We start from the raw sequence: 14,349 nt of genomic DNA on the forward strand, positions 1-14,349 counted from the left end.
TTCGACACGCGAGACAAATAATTCTCGAGTTCCGCAAGACCAAAGATGCCTTCAGTGTAGTAAAAAACGCGAGCTTCGTTGCCGTTCGCGGTGTCTTTCTTTTTTTTTTTTCCAGCAGACACGAGTACATCTATACGTATACATATATTTATAACGTTCACCTTACTTACTGATTGTTTCGCCTGGCATTCACTAATTAGTCTCAGTGCGTAGCCTTAATTAGTTACCGCTGAGCGTGCAAGCACCGCCAGCAATTAGTAGTCACCCCTCGAAGGGGTGCGCTTTTTTGAAAGCTCGACAGATAATCCTCTGCTCCTTGGAACAAGCAGAAAAGGGAAAAGAGAAACGACGTTCGTATTTCCTTCTCTCTCATTACATTTTTGTTTCTTCCTTTCTTTATATTTGTCTCTTCTTATTTTATTCTCCGTTGCTCTTTTTTTTGTTTTTGTTTTTTTGTTTCACGAGAAAAGGTATTACGCTTTTAACGCGTAGACGATTCTTCGGAAGAGAAAACGTCGATTCCTTCTGTTCTTCCTTTTTGTTTCTTTCTCACGGTTTCGTTAGGTTGAATGAAAGATAACCGGAGAATCGCGTGGTCCGTGTAAACGGCGAAGGAACGGGATTATTAGCTGCAATGATGCCTCGCAGGAACAGTGTTTTTCTTTCCGGATCGATCGGAGCGCGTTGCGTTTAGTCTACGAACCGTGGGATCTTCGCGAGTTATCGAGATAAACGATGGATGTTAAAGGTAAAATAATCGTAGCGAAGTAGATAAAGTTATTCTTTGATTAATGGAAAAAGAACGTGGAGAAATAGACGGTGGGAAACCGTCGACTTTGAAAACGTGCGAAATGATCAGGTTCAAATATTTCGGAAGTAAAGTTCACGATAGAGTAGACAACTTCGTGGTATAACTCGTCGTTAACTATTTTCTTTGTTTTTCGTTGATTTTGTTTAGCAAATTGATCGATTGATTTTAACTAGATGGAAAGAAAAATTCGACGAGGATAGAGTTTCAAACTTTCTGAAATAATCAGCTCAAAAAACTAATTGCCTCTCCCTCTGATGCTTACATTAGCATTTTATTAATTCTATCTGGAGCGTAGGACAGAGTTTCAAAATTTATGCAACTCCAAAGCAAAGTTTACTCGCGATAAAAAAATATTTTGTTTCGTCTTTTTAATATTTGTTTAACGCTAGAACTACTAAGATCCATCGAAACTATCATTTTTGCAAATTACTAAAAACATACAGGCGCTTTTAACAAAATGAATACCGAAATCCTAGAAAAATAACAACATGATTGTAATATGTCTATCTGTTTTCATTCGAATTTTCATTATAATTCTCTTTACACAGTGCATCTGGGAATATTTTTAAAAGTTGACGTCTATCGTTAACCTTATCGTATTATAAACTCCATCTACAGAGCAGACAAAGAAAAAAATCATAAAGACGATAAGATAATAGAATATTACGAGTCGTGCAATAATCAGACAACCGATATAACCAAGAACCGAGCAAAGAACGGAAAAACAATATCCTCTTCTTTGTATTGCATAATCGTACACGTGTAAGGAAACACATTATACATATTCGCAAGAACAAAGCACGGTACGTGGAGTATCGCGATCGATCGAATTAAACGCGAGAACGATATCGTTTTGTGTAGCATTCGAGCCATTGGGAACTGCTTTTATACATTTTCTCGATAGATAATCGTTCAGTAGGTAGTTCGTTTCATCCGTTATTTTTTTCCCATTTGAAAAACATACGGAACATCGGTAGAGAAGCTCACTTTTTTTTCATACTAATCTCTGCATCTACTATTTATTTTTTTTGCGTAATTACTCACATTGCTCGGAGTGCAGTACCTACTATGTCTATTGTACCATTCGTTTGTGTCTTTGTTTCTTTTTTCTTTTTTCTTTTTCTTTTCTTCTTTTCTTTCCGTTCTGTTGAATGGCTTTCGTACGAAGATCATTATATGATATTATTATTATCGTTATTAATGACTATGATTGTTATTTCTGGAACGAATCGTTTCTTAGTGCATGAATTATGGATCGATGAAAGAACTGTGACGAGGCCCGGACCAGTTTTTTTTCGAAATTGCGAGTTTTTCGAATATTTATCTGTGTAGCGACATCGTTGTATACTAATTGTTATATCCAGCAGAGAATGCATTTTGTTACCGCTTCAGGAACACGTGTTGGTTGCTCGAAGAGCAACGAACTTCCGGTTTTTCGCACCTTGAAATTTAAATAGAGTTCATCCTCCTTGTCCACCGACCTCGAACGATCCAGCGTTCAAAGATGCGAAAGATTCCGAGCCCGACAACAAGATAGCCGTTGCTACTGTTTCCAAGTGTTTATCAGGCAAAGTTAACCGTTTAAAGACTCGTTGGAAAGTCGAGTCTCGATTCGATGAAATTTTCTAAGGCCGAACTAATTTGTTACCGCGTTAAACTGCGATCTCTCCTTTCCGCGAAGTTCGCTTTCTTTGACACAAATTTCATTCGTTCGCCGAAGCTAAACGAGCACTTTACACCTAAACTTTTGCTCATTACCGACATCCCTTTGACGAACTTCGATTTTCGATTTCCGACAATGCGCTTGATTTTAGTCGCGCATAATCTCTAAATATTTGACAGTGATATTTAGCTTTCGCAACTGCTACAGAGAAATATGTTAATTCGTTCAAATCCTGAGCTATTACAATGAAAAGTTTCAATCTGTATTTGCCCATTAGACGTATAAATAATTGAAAGTCTTTAGATTTTAGCAATTTTTAAGAAGTTATTTCTTTAGACCGAATGATTCCTCAGATCTACAGCGAGTTTTAAAAAATGAACAATGACGCGTTGCTGTTTGAATAGCGAAACGACGCGTTTCAAACCAGAGATGGTTCACGGATCAAGAGATAATTAGCTTTCAGAGATTAAGAATCCAAGCGACGAATTAACTCGTTTATTCGTTTTTCTCGGTTCAAAACAGGTTAAAATATGCTTGAAAGCAAAGGCGGCTAAAGTAAAGGAGCTCGGAATCTTTCGCGATAATCCAGCCAGCATCTTTCCCTTTGAAATTTGAAACCATCCCTATTCGACACTGAATACTGACCAAAAAAAGATTGGTCCAGTGATTTCTCCTGGTCGAGAGATGGACAAACCCGCTCTCCTATTCAAGAAAGATGAAAATTGCCAGGTCATGCGACGATTACCATTAGTCGAGTCCTGAGAACGTTGACGTTACCACGCATAATTGGCAAAGAGGAGTAGCGAGTAATCTACACACACCTAATCACTGTTGCTTTACTCGTGGCTCATGCGACTGTGGTTCTCTAGTGCATTTGACTTTTCGCCCCCGGGTCTGCCGGTGTTCCGCGTCTGCCTCGATGTGTGTACTCTATTTTCGCTCTACTTCTCTTGTCACCCTCTCCATCCTCTATTCGCCATTCCTTTCTCTGCTGTCACACCTTTTGCGAATCATTGTCGCGAGTCGTAACTATTCCTTTCTATCGAGTCGTGATTACAAGACGCGATTATTTTTCTCGACTTTTTTTTTTCTTGTCGATGAGATTTTTAGGATACGAGTTGAGAAATTTTTAGCCAGTTTTAAATTAATTACGTTTGTTGAGACTAGCGGTTCTCGGAATTTTTCGTATATTTTTTCTCTCTTTTTTTTTTTTTTTTAAGGATCTCTCTGGAATTTTTATCGCGAAAAATTCGATAAAATGTTTATGGAGGCTGCAGTTTATCGAGACGAGCGATTCTTGGAAAATTCTTTGGAATTTCACTTGCAGAAGGTGTAGCGAATCTACTCATCTATATGTATAGGATACGTTTGTTAGAAGCAAAGAGTCTTGGAAAATCTCTTTGGAATTTTGATCGCAAAGGATTTAGCGAAATTTACGTAAATATCTTTGATCCATGAAAAATATCATATCGGTCGATCTTTATCGAGGAATCTTTAAATTCGTTAGATTCTTTCTATCCGTGTAATCTCGAAAGCGTGTTTCTATTATCTTCCATGAATCTTCAAAAATTCATCCTTCGAACGAAGAACCAGCGGTTGTCAGAAGAAATCGAGTCGTGAATTTAATCTGAACGCGATTTTAAAGAGATCATTCAGCAGGTAATTCGGTTGATCGGCACATTCGATCTTTGCGAACGCATTAATCTCTTGGCTGCGAATTCGCCCTCCTCGTCTCTAATTCAATCTCGCTTAACGATCCTCACGTGACGTTCCTTTTCTCTTGGAAATCACATTGTCATCCTGTCTCTCGAACGATTTGTCGATGGAAAACTGTAAATCAGGCAGCCAGGTGAAATCTAAAGTTTCGTCTAAACGAGTTTCTATTCCATGTTTCAATCATGGTAAGACCTTTCAATCTTCCACATTCCAATCTTGCATTCGTTTTAATTGAAAGAAGGATTTTTAGTGTTTCAACCCTTCCAGGACTAACGAGATCAACTAGCGAGATCGAAGATATTCGAGGAATTACTTTCCGGGAAGATAACTGAGTTGCTATAATTTTTTCGACAGCGCTGAGACCTATGAAACGTTCGGAAGATGACAGAAACGATAAAAAGTATGTTGACTTTAGAAAGTTTAGAGATTCGGTGAGGAACAAGCCAGAGAATGTTTCTCCATTGGGATCATTTGCTGTATAAAAATCCTTTGTACGGTTAGTCGGTGATTTTGCTGCGGAAGCGTCGAGAAAGACGAATTGTTTTCTTTTCACCGTGCAATTCTTCGCTATACGGATACGTACGCGGGAGCTTTCGAAAGAAAATTGCTACAATAGGAGAGAGAAATTCGAGCTGGTTCTCCTCTCTCTCTCTCTCTCTCTGTTGTATCGACTTATTGCCTTTCTTCGCGCGGAAACTCTCCAGGCAGCGAAAAAGGAGTTGATGGAACGAATTGAAGGACAAAGAGGTGAATCGTGCGCGGGCAAAGAAAAACGGATGCTGCAGAATAAACGGCGGTGCGATGAAATAATATTTGGCGCTGGGATAGATGAGAAGTATTAAGAGATTAAAGGATGTAACCGTGAGACCGTGAGTAGAGTAAAATTAAACGAGAAATTGCGACGTAGCAGGCAAAGAAGCGAAAAATGGTAAAAGAAACTATCGCACAGAATTTTCAATATTTTTTAATAGAATAAAATACATAAAGACGTAAGAGGATAAAAGAAAAAATCGTATATTACAAGCGAAAATATATTCTAAAGACGGGTACGTGGTGAAAACGATGGGAAACCATTGCGCAGAATTTTTAGCATTTTATTTTTAATATAGAACCGAAAGGAAATGGAAAATTGTATATTATTAACCGGCAAAATGAATTTAAAAGGGAACGAAACGACGCAGCTAATGAAAAAGTGTTGCACAGAATTTTCGGTATTTTTTAGTACGAAATATATCTGTACGTGCGGGAGCAGAGTTGAACGCGACAAGGAGTAACAGCGAACATAAAAGTGAATATAAAAATATAAAAAGGAAACAGAAATTTGTATTATACGTTACTGCGCAGAGTGCAAGCGAGAATTCCCTTGGCAGGGAACGCAAAGAGGGAAAGTGTATCCGAAAGCGCGAGAGCCGTCTTGCGAAAATAAAAATCAAGACGTTCGTGGGAGAATCGATGGGAAAAATCGAGAGTGAAATCCAAGGGATTTCTTCGCTCGACAAAGAGACAAACTGAAAAAAGAAGAAAAGGACGAAGACACAGGAAGCGTGTAGGCAGGCACGCGTAAAATCGATCAAGAGGAAAACGTAGAATGAACTTCAATCTTGAAACAAAGACACAGAACAGCGAATCTCTTAGGAACTACCCTTATAAAAAAAGGGGGGAGGGGAAGGAAAGAGAAGAGACGATCGGAGAAGGAACATGGAAGATTGAAACGAGTTCTAGACAGAAGGAGACGACGAAGTTTCTCGAGAGGAGATGCGCGTGAGGGAAAAAAGATGTCGAGAGGGATGAAAACAGAAAAGAAGAGGGTGGAAAGAAAAGACAGAGAAAGAGGGAGAGTGGAGAGACGTAGATCCAGGGGTGGATGCTGGCAGCGGCGTTTATTGATCGCTCGCAGCAACCCTGCCAGCACAGCCACCCCTCCTGCGACCCCATCGTCGGGCCACCCTCTCCTCTCACCATTCCGAAGCTTCTGCAGCGCGCGAAAGCCTCAAAGCTGCTGCACCAGCCCTGCAGAATAGAATTCAATCGTATTAATTACTCACAGCCTCATGGACCGACGATGACTCCCGATGTACGCAAACCCCGATGCGCCAACTCCCATTGATCCGCGACGCTGCGGAGCTACGGCTTTTCATCGATTCAAGGTTACGCCAGCACACGCTCGTCGCTTCCGCACCGCATCTACGATCGTGTTGAATGATCTTTTGTGAGAAAATTTTGCGATTCTACATGGTAATGTTGGTGGACTTTTTCTGCTTTTTCTCTTTCTTTTTTTTCTTTTTTTTTTTTTTTTTTTTGAGAATTTTGTAGAGAAGCGGAGGGGATGTTAAATGGTTCGACGAAGGGATGATTTATGTTGGGCGAGGAATGGCGAGGAAATGAGAACTGTATAAATACGTGTGCGATGGTAGAGGTCGGCTATCGTTTGGACTCGTTGCTGATTCTTTGCAATTATTCAAACTGAGAATATTTGGATAATCTTCTTGGATATTCGCTTCTGCCAAGTGAATTGTATAAATATTTGGGCGATAGAAATTGGCTGAGAAGTTGGTTCGAATTTGTTGGAAATTCTTTAGGATTCGTTGAAATAGAGGGTGGTTGGAGTGTTATGAGAAATAGGAATTGCACAAATATTCGTGTGACGGTAGAAATTGCCTGTTGTTTGAATTCATTGAAAATTCTTATTCGAAATAGAGGCGATTCGATCGTTGTGGAATGGATGGCTAGGGAATAGGAATTGTACAAATTGAACATTCTTTCCAAATTCTCGAAATCGTTCAAATAGTTCTTCGTACTTGATAGATTTCGACGAAGGAGAAAGAAAATAAAAGATTCGTTTTAAATGATCAATTTTTATGAGCCGTACCAATGTCTTAAAAACGCATATTTCATCAATTAATGAGCAACTAGAGTGAATTATCGTGCCGAAATGGATATAACCGATGAATAACAAAATGATTGATATTATTCATTATTCAAAGATACATCTTGCCACCCTACATCGATTTTACGGGAGGATTTTCCTTGTAATTCATTGGTGAACCGCAAGGGGGTTGGGTTTTCCTGCACGTCCAGGGAATTCGTTGTCGCCCGGCTCGTTAATCGTCGCCGATTCAAATGAATCTAATAACAAATTGAACGCGCTAGTTATTTGCATAATTAATTACGACTGAATTCGGCGGCTGTTAATTATTCAACGTAATCGCGAATGACTGGCGACGCACGTGGCTGCCAACCAACAGCAGAAATTTCATTGATTCTCCGTCTGGGCGCGTTTCATTTGTCCGCTTAATAATTCAAAAGAAACGCTTCTGGCGCTCGTCCCGTGTCGCGTTCGTGGTCTGGCAAATATTGCGAAAAAATGCTCGAAGGTTGCTTTAAAGGGGAGATGTCGTCTCGAAAAATTAACTTCTACCGTACAGATTTTCTCGCGGATATTTACGATAGTTTCTATAGTTCGATAATCAACGATTGAATAATAACATGATATAAATCAATATCCTATAATTGTACAGATTATTACGAGTATAATTTCTCGTCCCAAGAACTTCGGTTCTTTTGGAATTCGAATTTCTTCTTTAGAGATATCCTCGTAAAATGTATAACTGTTCTTCGGTTCTTTTGGAATTTGAATATCTTCTGCAGAGATATCCTCGTAAAATGTATAACTGTCCTTCGGTTCTTTTGGAATTTGAATATCTTCCGTAGAGACATCCTCGTAAAAACGTATAATTGTCCGTGATTGGATAACAACGTGATATAATTCGATACTCTGTTATAATCGGATAGTGCGATTATTACGGTTTATACGTTTCTAGGAAATTTCTAGCTCGTGACGAAACGAGAAAAAATACTTGTGTCGTAATTTGCATTACCTTTATTGAACGATCGTACAAAATGTACCGATTCTCCGCGTCGAATCGGCAATTCAATCATATTAATTACTGCGGTGGTACTCGAGGCGTGGCTGCAGGAAGCCCACTTGACGAGCTCGCTGCCGGTGCTCCCTAGGGAATTTATAGGCAAGAATGTTCCAGGGGAAACGAGAATTGGAAATTTCATCGAAGGGAGAGAGGGAGAAATCCTACGACGCGAATAAACCCCGTTACAATGCGTGAAATAGCCTGCGACTCTCTTATCGAATCTTGTTGCTCGTTGAAGATCAAGTATCAATGGACACGTGTCAATTGAATATTAAATACATTCGCAATTTTCATTTATGATAATTTCATTTTTATAATTTCTGGTTAAATTATATCGCGTACAATGAATGTTGCTCGTGGTCGATCGAAAAATCGGTAAACGCGTAACGCATAGCTGTTAAATTTCAAGCGATACTAACAATTTCCATTCATCGTAATTGCTGTTTTATTTTCTCTTGTTTAAACCGCATTGTATACGAAGAATCTTGTATTTGATTTCAACGATACAAACGAAGAAACATGGAATCGTAATGGGCGTGCAATTACGCGAACGTTGATGGAGAACTGTGCAGAAAAGAAGAAGAGAAAAGAAAGAGAAACAATAATCGAGGGTTTTCATCGCGAGTCGTGTCAGTCGGATTGACGAGGAGTCGATAAATAAACGCAGTCCTAATTAGCAGTTCAATCGTATTCGCGGATAAATAGGCGGCGTATTGTTGCACGAGTAAATCAACGTCGACGGGAGGCCGAGTTAATTAATAATACATTGTCTCGGTTCGCCGAACGAGTATCGTTATGGAAATACGGAATTTTAATTAAAAAACTCCCGGGAGATCGTGTAAGTTCGCCCTTCGTACAATAAAAGACCGAACGACCGATGTACAATATTATTGCGTACGAAATTATGGAGAAGCTGCAACGAAAAAATTAGAAAAATGTTACCGATAGTCGATTGTACGAAGGAAACTTTGCGTTAGGTTGGAAGTTCTAGCCGATTGGAAAATCGATAGAAACACGTAAATAGAAGTTTTTGAACGATTGTCGTAAAATAGGAACAGAGAGAAGCATCGATTTCTCCGCAATGAAAATTGAATGCTCGCTACCGTTGCGATTTCTCATAGTTTGCTATAGTTTTAGACTGCTCTTGTTCCACCGGGGTAACTTGCTTTCTGACAACCGCGACATCCAATACTGTTAGGTTCGTGCACATTAAATATGTACCTTCCTTTCGAATCGAAAAGCGAGTATGTATCTCGAAAATATCGTATAGTTAGTCAAAGCTATTTCGACGTGATTCAGTGGATTTTCGCAGCGACTAGTTTCATTATTTTAGATTTGGAAAAATTATCCTTGTTAGAATTAAAAAATTAATTAAAACGAAGCTACTTACGGTCACTTTCCAAATAGTTTGCGTTTCGGAAAATTGTCTGCATGAGATAGAACATTGTTTCAACGTTTTTGAAATTCTCAATTTGTTTCTAACAACTTTTATAATACCTTTTATTTAGATCTAAATTTATAGAAAAAGCCACGACACGAACGTTGTGTATTCTTCATGATGTTGCTCGTTTATGGTTCCTCCTAATTGGCAAATATTTTGAAAACGTAAGAAATAGAATCGTGATGCACGATTTGGAACAAAGGAAGAAGAATCGCGTTTCTGAAATACTAAGAAAAGATTCTTGGGAATTTATAAGCTTCAGAAAAATTTCGGAAATTCCTTGTAATAAACGATTTCTCGCTAAATACTCGAGAACACAGAGTCACGGGAGATATGCGAAAATGATGGTACAATATACAGAGGGAAGAATGACAGTGGTTCGGCAGAAAATTCGTAATTAAACGAGAATACCTGGAATTTAATAAATCCATATCGAAACGTTGTTCCTAACGAATCGCAACTGCCGGTTGCGAAACGCAGACCGCAGTGACGCGGAGATCTGCATGAAATTTGAATACGCGGTTTCGCGATGGTGTTAATCTGTTCCGATATTTGATTATGCCGTTTCTCGCGTTACCCACGCTTCTGTAATTCGCCTGGACGATTCGTGGGGACGGTGTTGAATTCCTTTTGTCGGTGAAACCCCCTTTCTCGTGGCCATTCTGCAATTCCACGATAACGATATCGTGTGTAGTCACTATCGTTCAAGCTTATAACTCGATCGTAGGAATAGCAGGAAGGTTCAATTCTTCGTGATAGCTTAACTGGAATTTATTAGGATTTTTGTCCTCTGTTATTAGTAATCTTGGTTTAGGTAAGAAATATTGCGGATAATTCTACGTTGCTCGCGAACCAGGATTGATTCAGGGCTTAAATATATCTTTAAGAAAAGAAAAATATTTTGCATGTATATGTTTCCTGTGTTCGATATCAGCTTGTCTTCCATATAAGTTTATCTTCGATATCGTTGCTACTTCCTGATTTAGGTGAAAGATGATCAGCGTCGATAAAGTTCTGCTTTATTGTAATTGTTAGGAGATTAGAAAATAAGGGAGAGATAAGGTGGAGTTTATTTAAATTTCCTACAGAAAACAGTTCTTCGAATCGGCGTGACTCGCTGATTGATGTTTTCATTAAATTTATCGTTGATTTTATCAGAGAAAAGATAAAGAAAACGATCGATCTCGTGTGATCGGAATAGAATTATAAAATAGGATCGAAGAGGTTCGTTGATCGAATTATTTTCTCGCGAAATGAGGAGGAAACAAAAGACAGAAGGATGAGACGAGAAGAAGCAAATATAAACTAAAAAAGAAATAACTTTCTAATAGAAACATACTCGCTAACTGACACCGAGAATGCCATAATTGTAAAACTGTAAATGTCAATTAATTCATCGGATCGCGTGTTTGTTGTCCGTGGAGGTCGCGCTACGTATCGAAGGTTATCGATCATTCGACCAAACATTTCCAAAATGGTATTTCCGTGTCACGGACAATAATACGCGCATTAATGAAACAGAGAGATACTTTAACGACAAGCTGCCATTTTCAACCCCTAATCGGCACCGTGGATCCAACTTTCCAATAAACTCCTAATAAAACAGGGAACACCCTGAAACATTAATGCAGATACTCAGAATATCGAGCCAGAAATGTACCACAGGTATGAACATAATCCCAAGCAATAACCAATCAGACGTATTAAATTGTTCCGGAAACGCCCTACCAATCAATATATATTATCGTCGACGTCCAATTACTATGCTCCCTCTATAACAAATCACATGCACTGTAACACAGAGAGTAGTCAGTTCAAACTCGAATCGACATAATTAACGCTAAATCATCTCTAAAGTAATATATTCTTAATAATAATAAATTATGAAGCAATAATAGATTATCGATTACACTTCTATATTACACGTGTATATGCTCATGTATACCGTATATACTCACGTATCGCTGAGTTATACCGACTCGTAAAAGTATTCGAGCATTTACCATAGAAAACTCTTATGTTCATGTTGTATGTGTTACATCAAGCATTTTGGAATTTCATTGGCACTGCGATAAAACACAATTGCTGTGATTTTATATCGAAACCAATCTGACAGTGTATAAAGAAATACAGACAGATATTGGACACGTACGTTTAGTAAAAGAATTAGTACACAGCGTGCATCTGATCTCAGTTATTTTAAATGTATAAGCGTTAAATATACATTTTCAGATCTATTTATTATAAACATTATCAATACGATCTTACTAATGAAATTTCAAAATCTTTCTATATAAGATGTGTGCGTGAAAAACGTTTACATATGATCGAATACTTTCGCGAGCCTGTGTATAAATGGTACTTTAATGGTATAACGGGCAAGTTTAAGAAAAACAAAGATCCACAGTGGCAAATAGGGATTGATCGGGACGTGATGTAGCCTATAATCGCGAGAATAATGGTACGACGATGCAACGAACTAACAGTTTCTGACAAAAACAGGATACAGGTTGCCGGCCATGCCGTGGAGCTGGCTTGGGGCGGCGGCGCCATCGGCAGCTGCAGCTGCAGCAGTCGCCGCAGCCGCGGTGACCCCATCCCCTGCAGCTGCACCGCTCGTCCTTGCACCCAGGGCGGCGGCGAGACGAAGGTACAGAGAGACTTCTAATAATCCAGCCCGGAAGCGACGCGAGATTCAACGAAACCACACACCAGCACGTCACTTATTCCCCGACGTTCCATCCTCTTCTTATTCTTTGTTCCGCTAACCCGGTTTCTCCATCGTCACGATTCCTCGGCTTCGGAATTTTCAGAAACGCGCCGATGTCAAGGGGAACGAACGTCTCTTTTGTCGTCGTCTGATCGATGCTATCGGTACAGGAAGCTTCGGACGTTATTATCGTCGCGATGACGAGCCGAAGCAAGATCGACAGATCTCGAACGAGCGTTTCGCGATGGGAATTTTTGCAATTTCTCTTCTTGACAGGAAGCGTAGATTTTAGGCTCGTTCGTAGATCGTGAATGTTCGTGTAAATTTATATTTTTGTATATTTTCTGTTTTCCATTAACATTCGCGATTTATTTGTTACTTCGATAGATCTTTTCCTCTTCTTTTTACTCCTCGACATTTGGAATTCGTCGATTAAACGAAATTAAGAGACATCTTTTCCCTCGACGAACCGCAAAACCTCGTTAGTTGAGAGATTGCCTCCGTCGAAGAGCTGCAAGTGGATGTAATTTCTTCGAAATCGAGGATGACCATCGCGATATCCTCGTTGAACGTCGATTTTCCAAAAAGATTCCCTCTGCGGAGAGCAAGCGGTCGAATTAGTTAGTCAGCGTTCTAGTAGGCTGACTTAATTAACAGCGATCGTGCAATGGCCGCGTAATCGATAAAGCAGATTAGCAGGGTGCGATTAAAACGAATTAATTAAAAAGACTACTCTTTGAATTGCACGGAAACCCGACACCGCGATGCCTACCGCGTATTTTCGGATAATTGAACGATCTCGCGTTTCCACAAATTGCGTATCTACCTTTTGTTTTAGCTTCTGTTTCGTGCTAACATTCGTAACACGATTTGGCCATCGTTCCATCCACTCGACGAAGAATACTTTGCAAGAAGTCGATGTTCTTCGCGTTGATTTAAGAGGCAATCTCTTTTGACGAAATTTATCGAAGCTTCTCCACCGTATTATCCTGCTTTTCCTCCGATCTGTTTTTTTTCTTTTCTTCGACGCGTCAACTCTCACTCCTTTACTCCATTTACCCTGATCGTACAATGCACACAGACAATAACAGATGCGTTTCCTTTGTGACAAAAAAAGAAAAGATGACACGAAATACACGATACGCAGCGTCGAGAGGATCTTCGAGTTCGAAGAACGAAACAACGAGAACGGGGAGAATACATCGGAAGCGACGGTGCTGTTGCATTCTCGCCACGACTATTCGTCGAGCACCACCGTTTCTTTCTTTCTTTCTCCACCCCCTTTTCTCTTCTTTTTTTTCCATTCTACACCGTTACGCCCTTCCTCAGCAACCTTCTTCTCTCTGGGGCACACATTATCGATGTTTCTTTCACGTAATTAGCAAACCCCACACGCCATTTAGGGCGACGTTACATACGCGACGATTATCGATCTGTGGTCCAACGTGGATTGTGTATTTTCTCTTCTTTTTTGCTTTGTTTCTTTTTTTTTTTTTTTGTTTTGTTTTCTCAACCCCTTTAATTCTCTTTCCATTTGTTTCGCAACGTGTCGAAACATCGTTGGCCTATTTCGAATCTTTGATCTCCGATAGAATTTTTATTAGAATTTTTATCGAGACATATATTCCTTATAAAATTCGCGATATTAATTATAAATTTTACTCGTACAGAATTTCTATTAGAATTCATATTCATTTAACGGAGATCTTAGCTTTATTTCAAATCGTTCGTCTTGAGAAACTATTCGATAAACGTGCACGAATCTTTCTCGTTCCGCTTTCTTCGTGCATATTTTTAGTTTCTTCGGATCGATTGGTTTTTATTTGCACGAGCGCGGAATAACGTTCAGGAAATTGAATTCTCCACATTTTTGGATGTTTCGGGATCACGTTATTGAATACCCAGCTTGCCACGGCTCATGTTCATCAGTACCAACCCCGACCGGTATCCGGTCGTTAACCCATTAATTAATTATCGTTAATTGGAGGACATACACGTCACTATGAAAACCGATGAAGATAGGCCAACGAATTTTGAATTTCTACCTGGAAATTCCTTTAGTACGTAATGATTGAAAAGTAC

General features: G+C 39.4%; 1 protein-coding gene across 8 annotated transcripts in view; it reads left to right on the forward strand.

Moving 5' to 3' along the window:
- LOC117235519 (RNA binding protein fox-1 homolog 2) overlaps positions 1 to 14,349 on the forward strand; it is a 185,334-nt gene that overhangs the window by 147,506 nt on the left and 23,479 nt on the right. For 4 of the 8 annotated variants that reach the window (XM_033497636.1, XM_033497631.1, XM_033497632.1 and 1 more), the window contains one exon: positions 12,060 to 12,207. The exons of the other annotated variants lie outside the window; for them this stretch is intronic. In XM_033497636.1, the coding sequence (XP_033353527.1) occupies positions 12,060 to 12,207 (148 nt within the window). The remainder of the gene's footprint in view (positions 1 to 12,059; positions 12,208 to 14,349) is intronic. 8 annotated transcript variants of the gene reach the window in all.

The sequence above is a fragment of the Bombus vosnesenskii genome, unplaced genomic scaffold (assembly GCF_011952255.1).
Source record: "Bombus vosnesenskii isolate JDL3184/JDL3185 unplaced genomic scaffold, Bvos_JDL3184-5_v1.1 scf7180000013316, whole genome shotgun sequence".
NCBI classification, from domain to species: Eukaryota; Metazoa; Arthropoda; class Insecta; order Hymenoptera; family Apidae; genus Bombus; species Bombus vosnesenskii.